The 24,119-nt window shown below is 41.1% G+C and overlaps 1 protein-coding gene across 1 annotated transcript in view; it reads right to left on the reverse strand.

The window, feature by feature from the left end:
• Window positions 1-23,057, reverse strand: part of LOC124742883 (trichohyalin-like) — a 108,133-nt gene extending 85,076 nt beyond the window's left edge. The window contains exon 1 of the mRNA XM_047248824.1: window positions 23,048-23,057. Within this exon, the coding sequence (XP_047104780.1) occupies window positions 23,048-23,057 (10 nt within the window). The remainder of the gene's footprint in view (window positions 1-23,047) is intronic.
• Between the last annotated feature and the right edge of the window lie 1,062 nt (window positions 23,058-24,119).

Genomic DNA, 24,119 nt, shown 5'->3' on the forward strand with positions numbered 1-24,119 from the left:
TCAGCTGGTATTCCACATGTCATATTTGGCTGCCCGTTCCTTAAATGTCCTCCGTGTTCTCAGCGGTACGTCGTGGGGAGCGGATCGAACCGTCGTGCTTCACCTATATCGGTCGATCGTCCGCTCAAAGATGGATTATGGGAGCTTTGTATACTCCTGCACGGCCGTCTATCTTACGCCGCCTCAACTTTATTCAACATCGAGGGTTACGTCTTGCGATCGGAGCGTGTTATACTAGTCCCGTCGAGACTCTTCATGCTGAAGCTGGTGAATTGTCACTAACGTACCGGTGCGATATACTGCTTTGTCGCCATGCCTGTTAGCTGTTGTCAATGCCCGACCACCCGTCTTACCGTTCCTTTTTTGACGACTCTCTCATCTGTCAATACGGGTTGTAAGTATATGCCCTGCTACCCCCTGGAGTTCGCTTTCATTGCCTCCTTCACCAAGTTGATTTTTCACTACCTGCCACCTTTAGAGTGGGTGGGAGCCAAACGCCACCTTGGCTCCAGGCTCAGGTTTGCGTCTGAGCACCGGAAGCCATTGCGATCCAGTTGAAGATGACGAGATGATGTCGCCTGTAGTCAGATGAGAGAGATTTAATCATGTGGCTGTGGATGCGATCAGGCCCAGGAGCTGTGTCGAGGCAATGTGCAAGAGGAAGCTCTCACTCCGTAAATGCAGATAGCAGGTTTTTTTTTGTGGTTGTAGGGCGCACAAGAACAGTCGTCATTAGTCTGGGCGCTAAATTATGAATGCACTGCGATGCACAATGTTAAAGCAGAAACTAAGGAGGACAGTACTATAAAAGGCGCATTAACAGGCAAGGGATTAAAATAAAACAGCATAATCAAATGTCCTTAGACACGTTTCTCAAGTGGATTAAACGAAGAACGCGAGCAGCTGCTCTTGGGTCATCCAGGCCGTTAACGGTCTAGCAGCAGTTATCGGGCCCTCTGTCTCACCTTTTCTGTATGCACATGACTTTTGCATTTCATACTGCTGCTCCAGTACTGTTGTTACTGAGCGGCGCCTCCAGGGAGCCATCAACAAGGCATATTCATGGGCTCTAGCCCACGGCTTACAGTTTTCAGCCGCAAAGTCGTGTGTCATGCACTTCTTTTGGCGTCGTACTGTTCATCTGGAACCCTCACTTTACCTTAATGACAATCCACTCACTGTAGTGGAGACGTATCAATTCCTAGGACTGGTTGTCGATGATCGATTACTTGGCCGCCTCAACTTCATCAGCTTAATCAGAACTGCAGGCAGCACCTCAATGCCCTCCGTTGCCTGAGCAACACCAATTGGGGTGCAGATTGCTGCACGCTGCTGCAGCTCTACAGAGCCCTTGTCCAATCCGAATTGACTGTGGGAGTGTGGTTTATGGTTCGGCAGCACCTTCAGCATTGCATTTACTCAACCCTGTGCACCACTGTGGGTTTCGATTAGCGATAGAAGCTTTTAGGACGAGTCTGGTGACCAGCGTACTGGTGGCGGCTGGTGTCCCTTCACTGCAGATCAGACGTGCGCAACAGGCCGCCAGTTATGCAGCACACATTCATAGTTCCCCTGAGCATCCGAATAACCGTCTCCTTTTCCCACCCATGGCAGTCCATCTCCCGCATTGGCGGCCCAGATTGTGGCTAACGATTGCAGTTTGTGTAGTGTCCTTTTCCTCCAAACTAGAGCCCTTCCGTTTACCACCTCTGCTTGCGGCCCGTTCACACACACGTCCATGGTGTATTCCTTGGCCGCAGCTTCATCTGGACCTGTTGTGTGGCCCTAAGGACTCAGTTAACCCCACCACTCCCCGCCGTCACTTTCTATCGAGTCTTGATGTGTTCCAGTTCTCTGTAGTGGTTAAAACCAACGGATCAATGGCTGATGGTCACGTAAGCTTCGTATATGTTTATGGAGGACATACTGAGTAGCACTCCTTGCCAATTGGCTGCAGTGTTTTCACTGCAGCACTGGCGGACATATCTTGTGCTCTTGAGTACATCAGCTCATGCCCTGGTGAGTCATTTCTCCTGTGTGCTGACTCATTGAGCAGCCTACAAGCTATTAACAAGTGCTACCCTCGCCACCCTCTGGGAGCGTCCATTCAGGAGTCCATCTATGCTCTGGAACAGTCCCACCATTCCGTGGTGTTTGTGTGGGCCCCAGGACTCGTTGGAATCCCTGGCAACGAGCTTGAAAATAAAGCTTGACAATACACTGGCCAAGCAGGCAATGCGGATATAGGCATCTCCGAAGCTGACATGCATTCTGTCTTACACCGCAGGGTTTTCTGGCTTGGGAGATGGAATGGCATAACAGCACACACAACAAACTGCGTGTCATTGAAGAGACTATGAATGTGTGGAAGTCTTCCATGCTGGCCACTCATAGGGAATCAATTGTCCTCTGCTGGCTCCACATTCGCCATACATGGCTAACGCATTGATACCTACTCCATCGCGAGGGCCCACCTCAGTGTCGCTGTGGCTCCCAAATGACAGTTGTCCACTTTTAGCCGCTCTGCGGCAGACTTTTAACTTTCCTAGCACCCTGCCTTCGGTGTTGGGTGATAATGCCTCCACAGCAGCTTTTGTTTTACGTTTCATATGTGAGAGCAGGTTTTATACTTCTATGTAGGGTTTAGTGCATGTCTTTTGTCCCTCTGTCTTCCACCCTAGTGCATTTAGGGTGGTTTTAATGCATTGCTGAGTGGCTACTGTAATCAGCTTTAATGTTTCTCTTCTGTTTCTAGTGTGTCTCTGTTTTCTTGTCCTCTTTTGTTCATTTTAGTGTTTGTTGGCTTCCCTTCGTTCTTGTGGCTTTTCCTTTCTTTCCATTTTTGTTATATGTTTTGTACGTTTTATTTTCAAAGTTGTGGCACTGTTTTATTGGAACAAGGGACCAATGACCCCCATAGTTTGGTCCCTTTTCCCACCTTTAAACCACCCAACCAACCATATGCCTGAATGGCATGGTGGCTACCAAGTGGTACACTAAGGTTTTGGAAGTTGATTTTATCTTCTTGATCCAAAGTGACACTGATTTCGATGACATGCGGTTCACGGAAGATGGAGCTCGAACTCATTGAAGCAGGAGAGTGTTTAATGTCCTGCAGGAGCACTTCTGGGACCACATTCTAGCTGCTGGATACCCAGAGGCCACTGGCACAAGCCTCAATTGGCTGCCATATTCTACAGATCTGAGCACACGCAACTCCTTTTTGTGGGGCTACATTAAAGACAAGGTAAACAGCAAAAACCTCAAAACCATTGCTGAGCTGAAAACTTTCATTCAGAAAGTCACCAACAGCATCAATGTTCAGACACTTCAACTGGTAATGCTGAATTTTGATATTCATCTGCGCGACATTATTTCCAATGATGGCAGACATACCGAACATGTCATAACCTACATCTGAAGATCTGTAGTGATGTTTACATATTGAATAAAGTGTGTGCACACTATAGTTTGTAACTAATTTGATTTCCATATAGTTAAATAAATGTCACCCTGTATCTTCTGTGTGGATTTGATCTCTCAACGGAATCATGCCAAATTCTGCGATTGATGAACATGGTGGATGGGAGGTCACTATGTAAGTAGTGTTCAACAATTCGGGAATTTGGGTTGGATGTGAAGAGTGCACAAAAAGGCAAAGCATTCACTTGTCAGCATAAAATTATTTCAGTACCCTAATGCAGCTGTGCTGGTAATTCTTTCAGCCTATACATTTTTACGCACTATTTTGTTACAAAATTCTAAATACTTTTCCACTCTGTTTATCCACAGGCACAGATGGCAATGGCTGGTAACAACGTTGTTGGCCCTGTGGATGTCATCACAGGGCAGAAGGCCGATGTTGTACTGGGCGTGGACATGTTTCAGGGGTGTCACGTAAGTAGCAATGGAAACCTAAAGCATGAGCTTTGTGCTCCTATTAGATACACTACTGGATCAAAAGTACCTGGACACTTATTTGTGGACATTATATGGGGCATGTTCACCCCTCAACTTTCTGATGGCTTGAACCACTCTAGGGACACTTTACTTGAGGTGTCTATCTGAGGAATCGAAGCCTATTTTTTTTCTCAAGAGCCACCACATGCCATGGACCACCATATGCTCATTCTGAAAACTTGATTCTAACAGCACATGTTTGCGTAGCCTCAGACACCTCAACTTCTGGGCCATAAACAAAAATCCTTCAGTATGTTCTCTGTGTAGATTGCTGAGATTAACACAAATATTAGTCGGTTTTGCTTGGAAGAAGAGCAGCCATGGAAATATTTAATTTATATTTTGTTCTGGTCTGTCTTCACTGCCACACCACACACAGCTGACAATGACAGCTTTAGAAAGTTCAAAATGTGCCCAACATGTATGCTACGTGTCACATAGAGTGAATAGTCCATGCTCAATGTCACAGAGCTCACTGATTGATGGATTTTGCTGTTGCTGCTTCTCTTCTTATAGCACGATACGACCCACCTCCTTTCATGCTGCTGGGCCCACCTCTCTAGAGGTCTAGTGGTTAATTCCATCTTGCTTAAAGGTCTCCAGATCTTTTTCCTCAGGTACTTACACAATTACTGTGATCCCATAGTCATTCTCCCAGATTAAAATGAATTAGACTCCTCATATTGTGATGTATTTTATCATAAGAGGGCGGTTTGAAAAGTTATTAGAATGGAATAGAAAAAAGTACTTACATTGCTGAAACCTTTTTTAAAATTTTCGATGTAGTCGCATTGTAGATTAATGCTCTTGGTCCACCGATGTTCCAGTGCCTTGACCCCATTTCGAAAAGGAGTTTCCTCCAGGCCTGCAAAATACTTGTCAACTCCGGCTATCAATTCTTTGTTTAAAGTGAATCTTTGTCTAACAAGAAAAATTTTCAGTTTTGGGCAAAGATGGAAGTGTGATTGAGCCATATCAGGTGAATAAGGTGGGTGTGGTAACAATTCATACCTTAGTTTGTGTAATTTGGCCATGGTGATGCACATGTGTGCGGATGCACATTGTCTTGATGGAAGATGACATTCGTCCTTACTAAACTTGGCCTTTATTCACGGTTTTTTTTTTTTTTCTTTTTTTCTTTTTTTTTTTTTTTCCAGGAGGTTAGCATAGTATTACCCAGCAATTGTTTGCCCCATCCCAGAACACTGTTTCCACTGCTTTGAAGTTGTTTCGTCTGTGGGGTATAGTAGTGCACACAATTTTTAATCTGTCATCACAAAATGGTGCAAATATCTTACTTGTTTCTCCTAAAATGAACCAAACATTGTCCCGATATGTCCATTATCATGCATTTTTGATCCAGCATCAATGGTCATGGCACCCATCTCACAGATAATTTTTCATTTCTAATTCTTCAGTTAAAATGTGATACACCCTTTCAGATGATATCTGGCAAGAGTGGTCAATTACACACACTTTCAACCAGCGATCCTCTGTCCTCATTTTGTGCACTTTTGCAAGGATTCCTGGAGTAGTGACACATCCTGGCCAACCACTGCGCGGAGCATCACCTAAGCTCTCCAGACCAAATTTAAATTCATTTCTTTACAAAGTACTACATCACTGCTTGAATCTTTTTTTTTTCGCAAATCACTACATGGGATCAACAGATCCACACATCACTGCCACAGCTCCCTTCCAATTACACTGATGTGGCATATGTTTATTGGCAACAGTGCAATGAATATCACACGAACGACTCGTTGTGCTAGGACTGACCTCTCATGGTGATTCCAAGAACTTTTCAAACTACAAACAGCCCTCATCAAAGATTTACTGTCCTACACTCGTACTCTCTGCAGGAAATACCACTTTGCCACAAAGAAAAATGATCCTAATCCTACTCCTAATGATCCTAATCCTACTCCTAATGATCCTAATCCTACTCCTAATGATTCAATTCCCCAAGACACTACCCAAATTGAACCCTGCCTGGTACAGTTCCGTCCTCTGTCACAGCGGGACCCACCTTCTCTTCCTCAAAATCCCCCTCTCCAAACCTTCCAGGAATTTCTGACTTCCAGCCTTGCCTCTCAATCCTTCTTAAAAAACCTTAATCCTACTCCCAACATCACCACTGCCGAAGCCCAGGCTATCTGTGATCTGAAGGCCGACCAATCCATCGTTATTCTACCGGCGGACAAGGGTTCCACGACCGTGATACTCGATCGTCGGAAGTATGTGGCTGAGGGACTGAATCAGCTTTCAGACAATACTACATACAAAGTTTGCCAAGATAATCCCATTCCTGATGTCCAGGCGGAGCTTCAACGAATCCTCAGAACCTTAGGCCCCCTACAAAACCTTTAACCTGAGTCCATCAACCTCCTGAACCCATCGACACCCCGCACCCCTACCTTCTACCTTCTTCCTAAAATTCACAAACCCAATCATCCCAGCCGCCCCATTGTAGCTGGTTACCAAGCCCCCACAGAAAGTATCTGTGCCTACATAGATCAACACCTTCAATCCATTACATGCAGTCTCCCATCCTTCATCAAAGAACCAACCACTTTCTCGAACACCTGGAATCCTTACCCAATCTGTTACCCTTGGAAACCATCCATGTAACCATTGATGCCACTTCCTTATACACAAATATTTTCCACGTCCAGGGCCACGCTGCAATGCAACACTTCCTTTCACGCCGATCACCTGCCACACTACATAAAACCTCTTTCCTCATCACCTTAGCCAGCTTCATCCTGACCCACAACTTCTTCACTTTCGAAGGCCACACATATCAACAACTAAAAGGAACAGCCATGGGTACCAGGATGGCCCCCTTGTACGCCAACCTATTCATGGGTCGCTTAGAGGAAGCCTTCTTTGTTACCCAGGCCTGCCAACCCAAAGTTTGGTACAGATTTATTGATGACATCTTCATGATCTGGACTCGCAGTGAACAAAAACTCCTGAATTTCCTCTACCACCTCAACTCCTTTGGTTCCATCAGATTCACCAGGTCCTACTCCAAATCCCATGCCACTTTCCTTGATGTTGACGTCCATGTGTCCAATGGCCAGCTTCACACATCCACCCACATCAAACCCACCAACAAGCAACAGTACCTCCATCATGACAGCTGCCACCCATTCCACATCAAACGGTCCCTTCCCTACAGCCTAGGTCTTCATGGCAAACGAATCTGCTCCAGTCCAGAATCCCTGAAGCATTACACCAACAACCAGACAACAGCTTTCGCATCCCACAGCTACCCTCCCGACCTGGTACAGAAGCAAATAACCAGAGGCATTTACTCATCCCCTCAAACCCAGAACCTCCCACAGAAGAACCCCAAAAGTGACCCACTTGTGACAGGATACTTTCTGGGACTGGATCAGACTCTGAATGTGGCTCTCCAGCAGGGATACGACTTCCTCAAATCCTGCCCTGAAATGAGATCCATCCTTCATGAAATCCTCCCCACTCCACCAAGAGTGTCTTTCTGCCATCCACCTAACCTTTGTAACCTCTTAGTTCATCCCTATAAAATCCCCTAACCACCTTCCCTACCCTCTGGCTCCTACCCTTGTAACTGCCCCCAGTGTAAAACCTGTCCCATGCACCCTCCCACCACCACCTACTCCAGTCCTGTAACCCGGAAGGTGTACACAATCAAAGGCAGAGCCACGTGTGAAAGCACCAACGTGATTTACCGACTGACCTGCCTACACTGAAGCTTTCTATGTGGGAATGACCAGCAACAAACTGTCCATTCCCATGAATGAATGGACACAGGCAGACAGTGTTTGTTGGTAATGAGGATCACCCTGTGGCTAAACATGCCTAGGTGCACGGCCAGCACATCTTGGCACAGTGTTACACTGTCCGGGTTATCTGGATACTTCCCACTAACACCAACCTGTCAGAACTCTGGAGATAGGAACTTGCCATTCAGTATATCCTCTCTTCTCGTTACCCGCCAGGCCTCAACCTCCGCTGATTTTAAGTTCACATCCTTTCGTCTTTCCCTCTCCTTCCCTCTTTCCTGATGAAGCAACTGTTTGTTGCGAAAGCTTGAATTTTGTATGTATGTATGTTTGTGTTTGTTTGTGTGTCTATCGACCTGCCAGCACTTTCATTTGGTAAGTCACATCATATATCTGAGTTTAGACTCAGAGCAGATGGAGACTGGATTATAATGCATAAGGCATTAAAAAGGCTGAGAACCGCTTATATAGTAGCATAAATGTGTACTGGAAATTACAAGGAGTGGTAGGGAAATATGCATATGGATCAGGGGGAGACTGCAGTGAGAGTTAGAAAGGGAATTAGGTGGGCAGGAAATGCGGCCAGGACAAAGTGTGGGAAATGGGCCAATAAGGTTCTCTGCTGATTCCTGTAGAAAGGTGGGACATGGAAACACACAGACTGGAGTTGAAGATGGGGTAGGTGATGTCAAGAGATGGGCTGCACAGACAGGGAAGTGTGTTGTAACTGGAGGCCGGAATGGCTGGAGAAGTCTGTAGGGGGACTTCTCCATCATTGGCACTCAAATGGCTAATGATGTCAGTAGAATAAAATGTTTATTATTGAGATGATATGAACTGCAAAACTGGACATTTACCTATACCCATAAATAAAGAAACAGAAATGAAATGAAATTCAGAGGCTCTATATAACTGCCCAACTCTGACAACTTCAACACCTTGATTATACTGAGGAAATGTAAATGGTGAAAATCTGTCAGTCTGGTATTAATTACAAAAGCTTTATTTATATACACTGAAGCAGTGAGTAACAATTTGTACCAAGGCCAGCAATCAAATCTGGGTCTCCTGCTTACTAGGCAGGTGCGTTAACCACTATGCCACATTGGCACAGTGGTTGGCGCAACTGTTTGTGCATAAGGGGAATTTACGGTAGACTAGGGTGGCAGTGAGAATTTGGATGGAGGAGGGAGACATGCCAGGAAAATCTGTGCAGTTGTGCTAACTGCTGTGACAAGGTGACTTAGTGCCTAATGCACCTCCCTCATAAGTAGGAGATCTGGGTTAGATTCCTGGCCTTGGTACAAGTTGTCACTTGCTTCTTTGGTCCATATACTTTAAACCATACTGGTAGGAGACTCAGAAAGTCTCTGAAATTGTCATTTCATTTGTGCAAATTTTAAGTGTTGGCAGTATTCTAGATGCAACTTGTGTAGAAACAGTGGTGACAGCAGGTATCGAAAACAAATGTATAATTAGAGCATGGTAATGCTGACACATCAGTAGTGAATGGTTCAATTTCATGGAACTGTGATATTGGTGAAGACTGTTACAACTTGTCTTTCCAATTTGATGTCATTAGGCAGGTTTGTCAGATGAAGGCTAAAAAGGTAGGGATAGCGAGTTTTTTAAAAGCCTGTACACAACTGGGAGTTAGTGATGTTACGGATTACATTTGGTAGGGAAAGATTTTACATAAAATAACAAAAGGGTACAATTTATTTATTTATTTATTTATTTATTTATTTCTTGTTCCGTAGATCCAGTTAGTGAGTCAATCACAAGGATATGGAACGTGTCAAATTGTACAGGTTTCAATTTAAACTTACAATAAATACAAGGGCAATTCAATGGAAAATTGTACATAGTTTAAGTAAGACATACTATAAATAAAGTAACAGATACAATGTCAGCTAGATAACATAACTACCATTTGACAGAAAAAGGAGTTTCAAATAAAGGTTAAAGATAAGAGCACAAAGTTAAATCAGATATTAGACCTACAAGAGTAAATACATGTACAGCCAATCTGCTGTTACAAAAAGTGCGCTAATGCCCAAATGCACAATAAAATCAATTGAACTACTTCTAGACACAATAAGTTTAGTGATGGTATACATTTTCTTTCAGGTATTCATCCACAGTATAATAAGATTTCTCTGTCAGGTAATCTTTGAGAACTTGTTTAAATTTTGGCAGTTCTGTATGAACACATTTGATATGTAGTGGTAGAGCATTGAACAGCTTAATGCTGGAGTAGTAAACTCCTTTTTGTACCAGAGTGAGACGTTTCATTTCTAAATGTAGATTGTTTTTGTTTCTGGTATTATAACCATGGAATTTACTGTTGTCTTGGTAGATGGAATAATTTTTGCACACAAAGGTCAGCAAGGAAAAAATATACTGTGAGGCAGTTGTTAGGATACCTATCTTCCGAAACAAGTGCCTGCAAGAGTGTCTTTGATGGACCCCACACATTATTCTGATTGCTTTTTTTTTGGATGGTGAAAACTTTTTTTGCAAGTGGTTGGTTCCCCCAGAATATGATAGCATATGACATCAATGAGTGGAAGTAGCCAAAGTAGGCAACCTTAATAGTGTCAACTTCAGCCACTGAAGAAATTACCCGTAATGCAAATGTTGCCGAGCTAAGTTTTTTACATAGATGCAGAATGTGAACCGACCAATTACATTTACTGTCTATGTAAGCACCCAGGAATTTTGTGTCTTCAACTTTCTGTATTGGTTGATCTCTACATTTTATGTTAATTTCATCGGGATTACTTTGTGATGTATGGAACCTCATATAATGAGTTTTATCTGCATTGAGCGAGAGACCATTTGAGGAGAACCAATTTAAGATGTCATTAAAAACAGTATTTGTAGTTTTTTCAAGATCATGATCAATCAAATCGTCAATTAGAATTGTGGTATCATCGGCAAACAGGGTAAATTTGCTGTTTGTCTCAGAACAAAGAGGAAGATCATTAATAAAGATGAGGAAAAGCAGTGGGCCCAAAACGGAGCCTTGAGGCACACCACACGTTATCGTGCCCCATTCAGACGAGGCAGGTTCTCCAGAAGAGCCATTTAGCATTACAGTCTGCTTCCGATCCTGTAGATATGATTGTAGCCACAAGCCAACAGTACCACCTAAACCATAGTATTCTGCCTTTTTCCAAAGAATCTGGTGGTTTACACAGTCAAAGGCTTTCGTAAGATCACAAAAATACCCACTGGAGACATTTTTTTGTTAATGGCTTCCAAAACTTGGTTGCTGAAAGAGAATATTGCCTGTTCAGTACAAAGACCGGCACGAAACCCAAACTGATTTTTGCTTAAGATACTGTGGATGTTGAGATGGTCTACAATCCTCCTGTGCATGAGTTTTTCTAGAATTTTCGAGAAGGTAGTTAATAGGGATATTGGGCGATAGTTTGTAACAATGCTTTTATCCCCTTTTTTAAAGAGAGGAATCACTACAGCCAACTTAAGTCTGTCAGGGACAATCCCATCTTGTAGGGATGCATTGAATATGTTGCACAAGACGGGACTAACAAATTTATAACAGTGTTTCAGTATTTTACTAGAAATATTGTCCACACCAGCAGAATTTTTATTTTTTAATGATCTAATTACTCTTATGACTTCGCTTACAGTAACTGGAGGTAAGGATAACTGTGGGATTCTGTTGCTAATAGCTTTCTGTAAGAGGGACAATGATTCTTCCATAGAACCATTACAGCCTGTCTTCTCTGCTGCTCTCAAAAAGTGGTTATTAAATATTTCTGCAACCAACTCAGGTTTCTTTATGATACTGTCCCCTGTATTAATCTCTACCTGAGACATGTTCCCTGTTGTCCTGCCAGTTTCCCTCTTTATTACATTCCATATAGTTTTAATTTTATTTTCTGAGCTTTCAATTTCTGATTTTATGCACATACTTTTAGATTTATTTATAACCTTCTTGAGAATGCTACAGTAAAGTTTGTAGTGTTGTCGTTTCTTTGGATCATTACAAGTCCTGAGAGAACTGTATAACATCCTCTTTGTTCTACAAGATGTTATTATCCCTGTAGTGATCAAAGACTTCTTGGCATTGCCTATATGACTATTTCTAACTACTTTTTTGGGAAAGATGAACTCAAATACAGACATGAATTCATTTAAAAATGAATTGTACTTTTTGTTTACATCTGTTTCCCTATAAACTCGGCTCCAGTCTATCTCTTTTAGGCTATCATTGAATTTTTTAAGGCCCTGTTCATTTATTATTCTAAAAGATTTCCAAGAATGCTCGGAACTGTTGCACACACTGATGTAATTGAGCCTAAGCAATTGACCACCATGATCAGAAAGGCCAGTGATTGGATGTACAGTGATCTCATTCCATGTAGACTTATCTATAAATATATTATCTATCAGACTTTTACTGTTAACAGTAATCCTAGTTGGGAAATCTACTATTGCCATCAGATTATAAGACTCCATTAAATGTACTAAATCAGCTTTACTATTGCTCTCATTTAGGAAATCAACATTAAAGTCACCAATAATTATCAAGTTCTTGGACTTTGAGTACAGAATGGATAATAAAGAATCTAAGTGCTTAAGAAATACATTCAAATTCCCTGAGGGAGATCTATACAGTGCTAACACTACAGCTGTGAAGTCATTTACAGTAATCTCAACACCACATACGTCAATTTGTTGCTCTATACAATGGCTCTTTAAATCTAATGCATTGTAAGATATGTTGTTTTATACATAAATTACTACTCCACCTTTTTCCATGATGGTTCTAGAGTAATGCGTTGCCTGACAGTAACCACTTAGTTGCAACCTTTCAATATCCTTCACATGATGTTCACTAAAACATAATACATCAGTATCTTTTATTCCTTGTGGTTCCTCTAACAGAACAGTAATGTCATTTACTTTATTACCAAGTCCTCCCACATTCTGGTGAAAAATCATCATTTCTTTGGAATTAGAGACAGATCTAAACTTTTGCCTAAAAAATTATCGGTAGCTACAGACACAGTACATTCATTACTAACAATTTCCTGAAACATTTGAGTTTGAAACGGAGTCTGACTTGATGGTTGGAGCCATTCAAGTGCGATTGGTTCCAACTTTGGGGTACATTTGTGGACTTCTTCCAATATTTTTGTTTTTAAGAGGGTACCTAATGCTTTTTTTCCTGATCTGTTCAGGTGCATACCGTGTCTTGTAAATAAATCTCGTCCAAAACTGCTTACATCTACAACACAAGTATTTTTAAAATGCTTACACAACTTTGCTAACTTAGAGTTCGTTTGTGAGACAGCTTCATTTACACAGGACTGTGGAATTAAGTCATGTCTCTTTGGAATGTTCACAACAAATACCTTAGACTGATGAAGCGCCGATATTTTCTTCCTGAGCGACTGTATGGCATCATTCCCTTCGTTGCAGGCAACGTTGTTTGAGCCACCTATTAAGATCACACACTCGTTTTTTACTTTTTCAGGATCACACCCCGCTACAACTTCTTGAAGTTTAGCACCTGGCTTCACAATTCCACAAACATCGGCAGCATTTAAACTGCTTTTCACTATATCAGCCATGCCTCTACCATGACTATCAGCGAAAATGTGAAAACGATTTGTTGATGTTTCACTCACAGCAGACTGGATCACACCACTGCCACTTTCATTGCTGTTAACTGAACGTTGTGGCTTTGGAAGATCAAACCTAACCTTTTTCCGATAGTTTATCGGCACACTCTTCTTACGATTGTTTTCACTTTCAGTGAGACTATTACTAGAACAAAGTACATCAAAATTGTTTATATTCTCGAACCTCGAAACATTTGCTGTACACGAATTTTTAGTGCCGATTGTTTGACGCTTGTTGTGTACTACCTTCCATTCTGATGATTTATCAGCGTCATTTTGCACCAATGTAGCCATGTTCTCGCGAAAGTTTTTGTCCTTCTGTCTGTCTTGAAGCAATGGATCCATGTTTCGCTTCGACTTCAGTTCCATATTTTCGGACTTCAGGCTGTCGATTTCTATTCTTAGACTGCTGATTACACATTGTAAACTAGCAATACGCTCATTATACTTTAATAATTCACTTTTGCAACTTACACACGAATTTTTAACGGCTTCACTGTAACTTATTTTTGGAGTAAAATCGCAGATATCTACACACGCCGCCATCTTGAAATGTAGAAATGTAGGTAGTGCAGCACCTGAAAGAGAACTAAGTAAAATAGTCTGATACGAATTAAAAATAATTACTCATCAGGTAGCAACAGGAGAAAATGCAATAAAGGTGGAGCTGTGTGAACTTCAGGAGTGGGTGGCTCATTCTTCTTACAGAAGGGATGAAGGGAAATTGGAAGAGCTATGCAAACATAGTCCAGTATGCTGGGTTGGGGGAGACAGGGTGGGATGAAAAGGAAAGAATTGCTTTTGGCAGTTCCACTGGATGAAATTAGAAAATTTCATAACCTAAAAGATGGAATTTATGGTGATAAGTGAGACAAAGATCATGATGAAATTAATAAGATTGGAATCATAAGCACATTATATGTGGTAAGGGAGTTTGGGATGGAGGGAGGAAACAGACAGGTCAGAAAATAAAATGGAGTGAAGAAAAGGGATGGTTACTAAAATAAAATGCTGAGACAGTGAAAGTAAATACAGATTTTAGGCCTGGTGGATGGTGACTAGAGTACATGCCATGAAGGTTGTTCTCACCTGCTGAATTTTGAGACATTGGTTTCTGGAGTGAGAATCCAGATGGCAGAGAAGTGGTGAAACAGGGACTGAGCTCTCGACTGTCACATTTCAGAGTAAGATTTGCGACAGAATGATGCATGTTGCCAATACACATCTGTCCATGGCTATTCATCGTAACTGATGATTAGGTTGTAATTGTACCAGTGCGGTAAGCTGAACAATCTTCCCATGACATGTTGTTCCATAGACGGCTCTCTCTCTGTTAGTGTGTGTTTCGCCAGTTAAAGGCTGGCACATGTTTCGTAGGAGGTTGCAGTGGGACTGTCACAGGGTTAGGAGCCATAGACTAGGGACATTGGTGCAGAAGGATCATGGGGTCTGACTGAAATTAGTCTAGGTGGGGTGGGCAAAGTTGTAGACACAATGGATCTCATTTCAGTGCATGATTTGAGGAAATGTGTCGAATTATTTCTAGGAGAAACCAGCAGTAACAGGATTTGATATGACGGTGCAGGAAATTTGCATGTAAACTAGACTCCTGAGAGGTTAAGTACAGTGAAGGCTGAGCTGAAAATGATATATTGGTGTGAAGTATCTTCATCTGAAAAGAAGTAAATTTGCCTCAAATGATGAGACTGTATTGAAGGGAATATTTGACATAAATTGGGCAGTAACTGTCAAAATGAGTGCTGTTCTTTGTTAGTAGGATTAATGTGAACAGAAGTGTGTAGCTGACACTCGGTGAGGGTGAGTTCAGAATCAAGGGAAAAAGCACAAAATTTGGAATATGACCATTTGCTGCTAGATAAAATAATGGTTCGACTATAAATAGTGGGCTGGAATGCCGTGAACAAACTGGCCGGGCAAACGTGAGGGAGAGAAACATAAGGTTGTGTCCTGTAGTGAGCTGTTGTAGAAGTTGGCATCCCTATATAGGGCATAGGTGTGTTTATATGGTAAGAGACCCTCCTTGCCCGTTGAGTTGTACTTCAAGTTGCTGTGTACTAATCATCTTAAGTTTGAAAGAGATCTACAATCAGCAGTTAGTGACAAATGACTGTTAATGACAGTGATTGTTTTTGTGGATATTATCATCATCTTGGCATAAGGTAACACGGAAGGTATGAAAACTGGTTTTGCAAATATTTCCCCCATATTTGAGTTTTAAATAAATTATGCAGTGTGGATCTTGGATGGGATGTTAAAATCTTGTATTTAATATAGTCCCACTATTGTCATACTGATTCGTTGAAATTACCCAAGTATTATATTAATATATCACTGACAAATATACTGAAATATGAATTTATCTTCCAAAACATTTGCCAGAATCACTGCATGCTACATTGTGGTGTGGAAGTTGAGAATAGAGAATGGGAAAAAATTTGAGTGGATTGGACTTGGGTATTTGACCTTTGTGTGGTGAGCTACTGAGTGAAGATTAAACAATTTCAACATTGGTACTTGAACAAAAGTTTGACAAAAGCTGACACGCAATATATTACTTGACACATGAAGGTAGACCACAGCTAAACAAATGGTTTTTTGTGCAAGTAAACCATAAACTATCCACAGGTGCAGGCCCTGTATACAGAATTACTCACACCTGGCCACCTACTGACAGGAGTAAACAATCTTATAAGTACCTCAGTAAATACCATTTATTTATTAAAAACTTTTGCTCCTCATGCCAGGAGTTTAACTAAACAAAAATTTTAAGAAATCATTATTTTTATTATATAGCAAAAATAAACCTGAGCTTTTAAATTCAGAACTTCACTACAATTATTAGTTGAAAAAAATTAGAGATGAGGAAAATATTATTGTACATAATTAAACAGCAAATATATTAAAAGACACACAGTTCTATTCTGTGAACTTAAATGACCTGAATCAGTAAATACTTCTGGGTTAAATTGCCGTGGTCAATCTGTAGAACTTCGTTTTCTCCCTGACGTTTCATTCTCAACTACGGAGAACATCTTCGGAGGTGAGATGACGACTGGCTACTAGGAGCTGGGGCCGCCGCTTATATGGAGATCGTATAGGGCACCACCGCACGTCATGTGGTGTTGATGTGTGGCTATCTCTGGCTATCGTTGTTCTCCAGATAGCAGGCAATCGATTGTCACGTGATTGATGCAACGTCAATCACCGTATCTTGTCCAATTTTAATCCTTCTTCTTTAGGATTAAAATTGTATTGATGTTTGTGGATTTCAATTGCCTCTCTCCACATATGTGTATAATAATGCAACGTCCTCGCTAACATGCTTGTCTCACCAAATTTTATTTCATGATCTCCATCCTTAAAAACATGTTCCGTTACTGCCGATTTGTCGATATGTCCCAAGCGACAGTTTCTTTTGTGCTCTGTCAAACGTGTATTGATGCTTCTTTTTGTAGTTCCTATGTAAACCCTGCCACAACTACACGGAATTTTATATACCCCTGGGGTGGCTAGGGGGTGACGAGCATCTTTTGTTGATCTTAGGCGTTCACTAATTTTCTTAGTAGGTCTGAAAATAGTCTCCACCTGAAACTTGGCTAGTACTTTCCCAATGTAATCTGTGATGTTATGGATGAACGGAAGAAATACTTTTCCAGCTGATGGTTGTTGCTGTCTCCTATTTTTAGGAATTTTTCTACTTGGGTGAAGTGCTCGGTTAATCTCGTTTTTCGTATAACCATTTTTCGCAAAAGCCATTCGTAAATGATTTAGTTCTTCTTGTAAGTAGCCTGGTTCACAAATATTATTGGCCCTATCCACTAGGGTTTTTATGACCCCCCCTCCCCCTCTTTTGCCTACGGTGGTGATTAGAGTTCTTAAGGAGGTAGCGATCAGTATGTGTACCTTTCCTGTAGACCTTATGGCCTAAGGTCCCATCCACCTGTTTGATAACTGATACATCCAGAAAGTTAAGTTGTCCATTATTCTCTTTCTCCATGGTAAATTTGATCTTTGGGTTGATGCTATTTAAGTGCACCAGTAAATCATTAAAGTCCTCTTCCTCATGATTCCATATTACGAAGGTATCATCCACTTACCGATACCACTTCGAGGGGCTTTTTTTCGCCGACTGCAGTGCTTGATGTTCAAAATATTCCATGAATAAATTCGCAATTGCTGGGCTTAGGAGGCTTCCCATGGTTACCCCATCAATCTGTTCATAAAATTCACCATTGTACTGAAAATAGGTCGAGGATGGACAGTGTTGGAACAAGGCCAACAGTAGGGAACATATCGGCTATATGAGAGAGAGCTTTATCAACTGTAACCATAGTAAACAAAGACACTATATCAAAACTGACAAGTATGTCATTAGGACCGACAGTAATTTCCCTCAATTTCTCAATGAAGTGTAGAGTGTTTTTAATATGACTCTGTTTTGCCTATGTAAGGTTGTAACAAAGAGGCAAGGTGTCTGGCTAGTTCTTGGGTAGGAGCTCCAATTGCGCTATCAGTCTCAAAGGAACATCAGGCTTATGTATCTTTAGTAATCCATATAATCTCTTTCTTACATATAAATATCAAAAAATAAATGCAAATATTACAAAATTGTTTTCCTGCTCATCTGCCGTAACTTACATTGTTTTCACATTTAGAGCAAACTGCCATGCATTGCATCAAATAGAACTTACAACAAAGTCATCCTGTATCCGTCTGCAGGCAATAAATGATTCTTTCTGATATACAACCAGTGTCAGGCTACTGTTATTGCACTTCTTATGGCAAAGCTTGATTTAGAAAGATAACATATGCAAAAAGTGTTTCCAAATGAAAAGTGCAGGAAAGCAACCACATATCAGTGAACTTGACACTGTTGCAGTGGCGGTTCTGTGCAGTTTAATGGTCTGTACAAGATACGAGCCAGATAATCTGATGGGGACTCTGCTGAAGGACAGCTCAAAATTGTAGAAATGTACATTAACTGTTAGCTAATGTTCAAATTTTAGACAGTTTAACATGAATGTAAATGGGTGACAGGTGTTCTGAATTGTACTTGAATCACACAGATAGAGAATGGACCTGAACTAATTCACCTACAACACTGTCAACCTCAGGAAAAAATTGACACACACTACTTAATGATTTTGGTCATGGGTTACTCGTCATTTTCTCTTTGAGAATGAGTGAACAAGATACTTTATCCTAGTCAGTCACACAGTTCAGTAACAAACCTAAGTCCACCCAAAGGCATCAGGGATCCCTTAACTGTGTGTCAGTTATGTTTCCACAGAACACAATTATAGGATGGCTGTCCTCTGAGAGGGAGGTGGGGTTTGCTTCCCCACACCAATACTCTTCCCTCTGGCAGTCATAATTCTAATTTAATTATGTTCATGGGCAACTTCCAATTAATAGTGACCACACTCTGCACTATAATTATTTGAAAACAAAACTTGATGACATTTCACACACCAAACATCTTCACCTAACATGTGGATAGTTATTTCTGGTTCTACTGCTATGCAAAGTACATTGTCAGTTCCGTGATGTACGGATCCCATGGGTATGAGTGCCCATGGAAGTTAGATGTCAATATTATGGAGATTCTTAAATTCCAAAGGAGTAATGACACTGAGAAATACTTTAAATTGTAGAAGCAGTCTGATTTCCAGCAGAAAAATGCCACTGCTTCCCAATAGAAACATTAATTTGTTGAAAGCTTAAAGACAACCAAAGGAAGAGAACAAAGTACCATCTCAGAAGGAACCTTTAGAAATCTATGCAGAAGCAAACACTCAAGTCAGAGTTCTTCAATTACCACTTACTTTTAATGGACAATTGCAGTCTACTAAGGCTTTGTCTTCAGACACGTAGCTTGACAACCTTTCAAACTAAGACAGTTAGTCAGACGATTAAAGTTGTGTGTATATTTAGCTAAAAATATGTGAATTGTTCTGAATTTGGCCAAAATCTTATGCTACATTTTCTGGTCTGTAATAATTCCATCTCCTAAGTGAGTTAAATAGCTTCACATTTATTTAGAAAGGTGAGCAGAAAACAAATCCATGGCTAGCATGTGTCAGCAGTGATGCATTCTGAACAAACTAATCAAATTGTAATTTGTATTTACAGTCATCAGTATTTTTTAAAAATGAATAAGAATGAGACAAAACCGTTGACTAATGTAAGAAAAAAATGAGTATGTAAAGACAATTTGGTCATTGTCTCCTCATGGTTGAATGGTGAATGATAGTTGTGGTGTCCCAAATTTTTAGTAAACAAACAGAAATCTTTCAAAAAAAATCTGAATTCTAAGTTGTGTGAAAGTCTTCTGAAGAATTTCCTCAGTCTTACATATTCTGACAAATATTCACTCACAAATATACCTTCCAGTACTTTAATCATCACAGTCATGTTTTTCTGACCTACGTCTCTCTCTACAAAACAAATGTCCACTTGATTTTAGGAAAAATGTTTCATATGAAACTAGATCTAAAACCATAATGTTTTAGTTGTGAAATGATGACAGTGCTCTTTACAAAGTTGTACTTTTCATTACACACACAAATACAACATAACATTGAGAAAACACGTGGTTAACCTTTCTCTCTCCTCTCTGTTCTACTTTTGAAACATTTATACTTAGTTACTTACATATTCTGCAAGCCACTGTATGATGAATGGCAGTGTGTACCTTGCACCACTACTAGTCATTTCTTTTCCAGTTCCACTCACAAAATAAGTGAGGGGGAATAAGACTGTGTATATGCCTCCATATGTGCCCCAATTTGTTATGTTGTCTTCACACTTGCTATGCAAAATGTACATTAATGGTGATAGGATCTTCCTGCAGCCAGCTACAAGTGCCAGTTTCTTAAAATGTCTCTGCAGTGTTTAGCAAAAAGAATGCTGTCTTCTCTCTAGGAATTCCCATTAGAGTTAATTGAGCGTTTGTATAATACTAAAATGTCAATTAGGCCTATTGGTAACAAATCCAGTGGTGCACTTCTGAATTACTTAACTTCTTCCCTGGTGGGGAGTCTTTCTTACATGCTGGTTCCATTTTGTATTGCTTTGCAACATTATGCCTAGATATTTGTTTGACATAACCAAGTCAAGCAGCATACCACAAACAATGAATTCAAATATTATACAATTGTTTTCCTGCTCGTCTGCAGTAACTTAGTTTTTTCACATTTAGTGCAAACTGCCATGTATTACATCAAATAGAACTTACAACAGTGCCTCCTGCAGGCAGTAAATGATTCTTTCCAGTATACAACAGCAGCATCAACAACAAATGACAGCAGATTGCTATAAGCTCTGTCAAATTGTCTATGCATATATTGCACTTCACTTGGGGGTAATCCTAGAGGTATCCTCATCTCAGAGGAACACTCGCCATCTGGGATGATGTACTGGGTCATACGTCTTGAGGAGTCTTGGGGTCTCATACATATCTGAGAACCCTTTCTGTACACTTTTGCCTCTGTCAAAGGCCTGGCCAGGTGGAACAGGGCAAGACAGTGCAGATCATGCCACTATGAGTGACTAAGACATTCACTGGTGAGAGACACTGCACAAGAGTGGGTCACTGTGGAAACAGACACCAAAAAATCAGCTGTCACACTGGGGAAGTGGCTGAAACCTTGTCAGCAACTCACAGATGTGCCATAGTATGACAGACCTGCCTCCTGCCACAGTCACCACAGGGCAGTCAACTGCACAAGTGGACACATGTGGTCGCTCCGGCCTGTGGCAAATCTGTATCTCGAGATGGCTGGCACAATACGCTAATGAGCGTTTTGATAGTATGGACTCGATGCTGTGGGCTGAGTCCACAGGCCATACTACCAGACCTTGTTCTGTCTGGCCAGGTCTTATCTCTGCAAGGGATCTCTCTGAGAAACACTTCTGCAAATCTAGGGATATTGAATCTGGTGGTTGTCCTTCATCCAATGCCTGTAGGGTACTGTGTGAGAAAAGGACAAGCATAGTTGTGCACAAGTGTTGGCTTCTAACTTGGAGCTGATCTGTGGACGTGACCTTTCATTCTTGAGGAAATTTATTACATTTGAACTTCAGAACATGTTGGAGAATTCTGCAGCAAACTGATGTTACACATTTTGGTCTGTAATTCTGTGGGGTCTGTTCTTTCAGCCTCCTTATTTACAGATGTCACCTGCACTTTTTTCAAAGCACTGAGGACACTGAGCCTTCACATCATTTGCTAAGAGTATGGTGCATTTGTGGTCTGTGAGTTTACCATAACACTGCTACTGACGTGCACAACTCGGTGATTACACATGGTCATTTATCTTTTTCACTCAGAGTTTTCTGTGTCTTGCTGTTAGCCATTAATTATAACCTCTCCCATCTATGAACTCAAATTGGTAGATGTGGAGTGAAACAGTATTTCCTCTTCTGATTTACTTGTTATTCTTTCAGCAATACACACTTATCTTTGAGGATCAGAAGCTTGACACCATTCGACAACATGCTGCTATTGATAACATTGTTGTGTAACTCTCATGTAAACAAATGTCACTTTATATGACAGAGAGGTGACTGAGCAGCAAGGTATGTCAGTCAGTTACATAATTTGTGTACGCATCCACATCCACACTATGCAAATTGCTGAAGTGTTTGGCACAGGGTGTATCAGAGTGTAACAACTGTTACTGCTTAAACCATTGTGTGTGCCCTGTAATTAGTGTAATTTTGTGTTCCCAGTCCCCATGGGAATTATCTGCAGGGGAATGTAGTACATTTTTAGATTCCGTAATTATGGTTCTTCAAAATTCTGTAAGCGAGCTTTCAGGGGCTCTTGATGTTGACATTAAAGTGTCTGCCATTACAAGTTCTTTAGCATGTTTGTCACACCCTTGGATATCTGAAAGAAACTTGTCACTATTCGTGTTGTCCTTAGTATGCATCAGAGATTGGAAACATCGTGAATGAGTTTGTCAAGGTTCGCATACATTATAAATTGAGGTACTCTTTCACCTTGGTGCTGTACTGGCTTCCATTCTCCATGGTAAAGTTTCTAGAGTATGATGGATCTGAGGATGGTGACACTGGAGTCACTTCCTACTTATCAACTCATTCTCCTGCGGAAGCGTGCAGGAGTGTAAGGCTGATTCTGACTTGGTACAGTGCACAATCTTCTGTCACAAAGTAGTGTGATGGAGTTAAAATGACTGATTGTTGGAATTGTATTGCCTCTAACAAAGGTATGTATGATGAGGCTGTGGACTGTGTAAAAAGAGAATTAAGTTATGTGGTGTATAGCATTGATAAAGTGCTCCTTCAGAGAAAAACTGTCTGAAATACGTTCAGTGCCATAGTTCATTAGGACATTCTTCAGACAAAAACAAATTGTGTCTAATGGAAAAAGGAGTTGTACTTCTGTTTGTTACTCCTCCACCATGAGAGAACAATGTCCACTATCAAACAAAAACTGGGTAGAAAGCAATGCCACTGTTCTGTCCCTGTGACCAAAAATGTGCTGTCTGTGTCGTCTTCTGATCTTGGTGACTTGTGTTTATGAGCTAATAGTGAACTGGGTAGCTTATCATTTGTTTCTTTAACTTTTAGCATTGGTATGCCAATTGGGCAAACTCAGGTACTCACCCTCCTTCATATGCTTGCACTCAACAAAACCAGAGCGACTCATTTTCATTAAACTGGGGAGCAGCACAAACTCAGGAGTTGAGTCTCTGAGTATATGGGGAATATGAATTCGGAGATGCAGTAGGACCCTTCAGCGAGTTTAAAGTGAGTACACAGAGCTGTTTTTGATCCTTCAGTGTGTGTTTGGTATTCCCTGTTAGCTTATTCATTATAGCTCTCTCACAGCCTAGCTGTATTCAGCAGTGGGTCACAGAAAGTTCCACAAGCAGACTTTTTTGGTGACTGTGTTTTTTCAGTATCCTGCCAATGAATGAATGAATGGATGGAGGAATGGATGGAGGAATGGATGGAGGAATGGATGGAGGAATGGATGGAGGAATGGATGGAGGAATGGATGGAGGAATGGATGGAGGAATGGATGGAGGAATGGATGGAGGAATGGATGGAGGAATGGATGGAGGAATGGATGGAGGAATGGATGGAGGAATGGATGGAGGAATGGATGGAGGAATGGATGGAGGAATGGATGGAGGAATGGATGGAGGAATGGATGGAGGAATGGATGGAGGAATGGATGGAGGAATGGATGGAGGAATGGATGGAGGAATGGATGGAGGAATGGATGGAGGAATGGATGGAGGAATGGATGGAGGAATGGATGGAGGAATGGATGGAGGAATGGATGGAGGAATGGATGGAGGAATGGATGGAGGAATGGATGGAGGAATGGATGGAGGAATGGATGGAGGAATGGATGGAGGAATGGATGGAGGAATGGATGGAGGAATGGATGGAGGAATGGATGGAGGAATGGATGGAGGAATGGATGGAGGAATGGATGGAGGAATGACACCTGCTTTATTTGTAACTGAGAGTGTGTGATCATTTAATTTTATAGCCCCACAAATTGCTGCACCCATATATTTGTATAAATTGGCTCATTCAGTTTAATTCATTATGATAATGGTCCAAATTTCTCATTCCTTTATACATTTTGTGAAGTTCAAAAATTCATGTATCATTATGTTTAAAGCAAGTTACTTGTTCTTGTACCACTTTGAAAGGTTGTCAA

The sequence above is a fragment of the Schistocerca piceifrons genome, unplaced genomic scaffold, assembly GCF_021461385.2.
Source record: "Schistocerca piceifrons isolate TAMUIC-IGC-003096 unplaced genomic scaffold, iqSchPice1.1 HiC_scaffold_2341, whole genome shotgun sequence".
Taxonomy (NCBI): Eukaryota; Metazoa; Arthropoda; class Insecta; order Orthoptera; family Acrididae; genus Schistocerca; species Schistocerca piceifrons.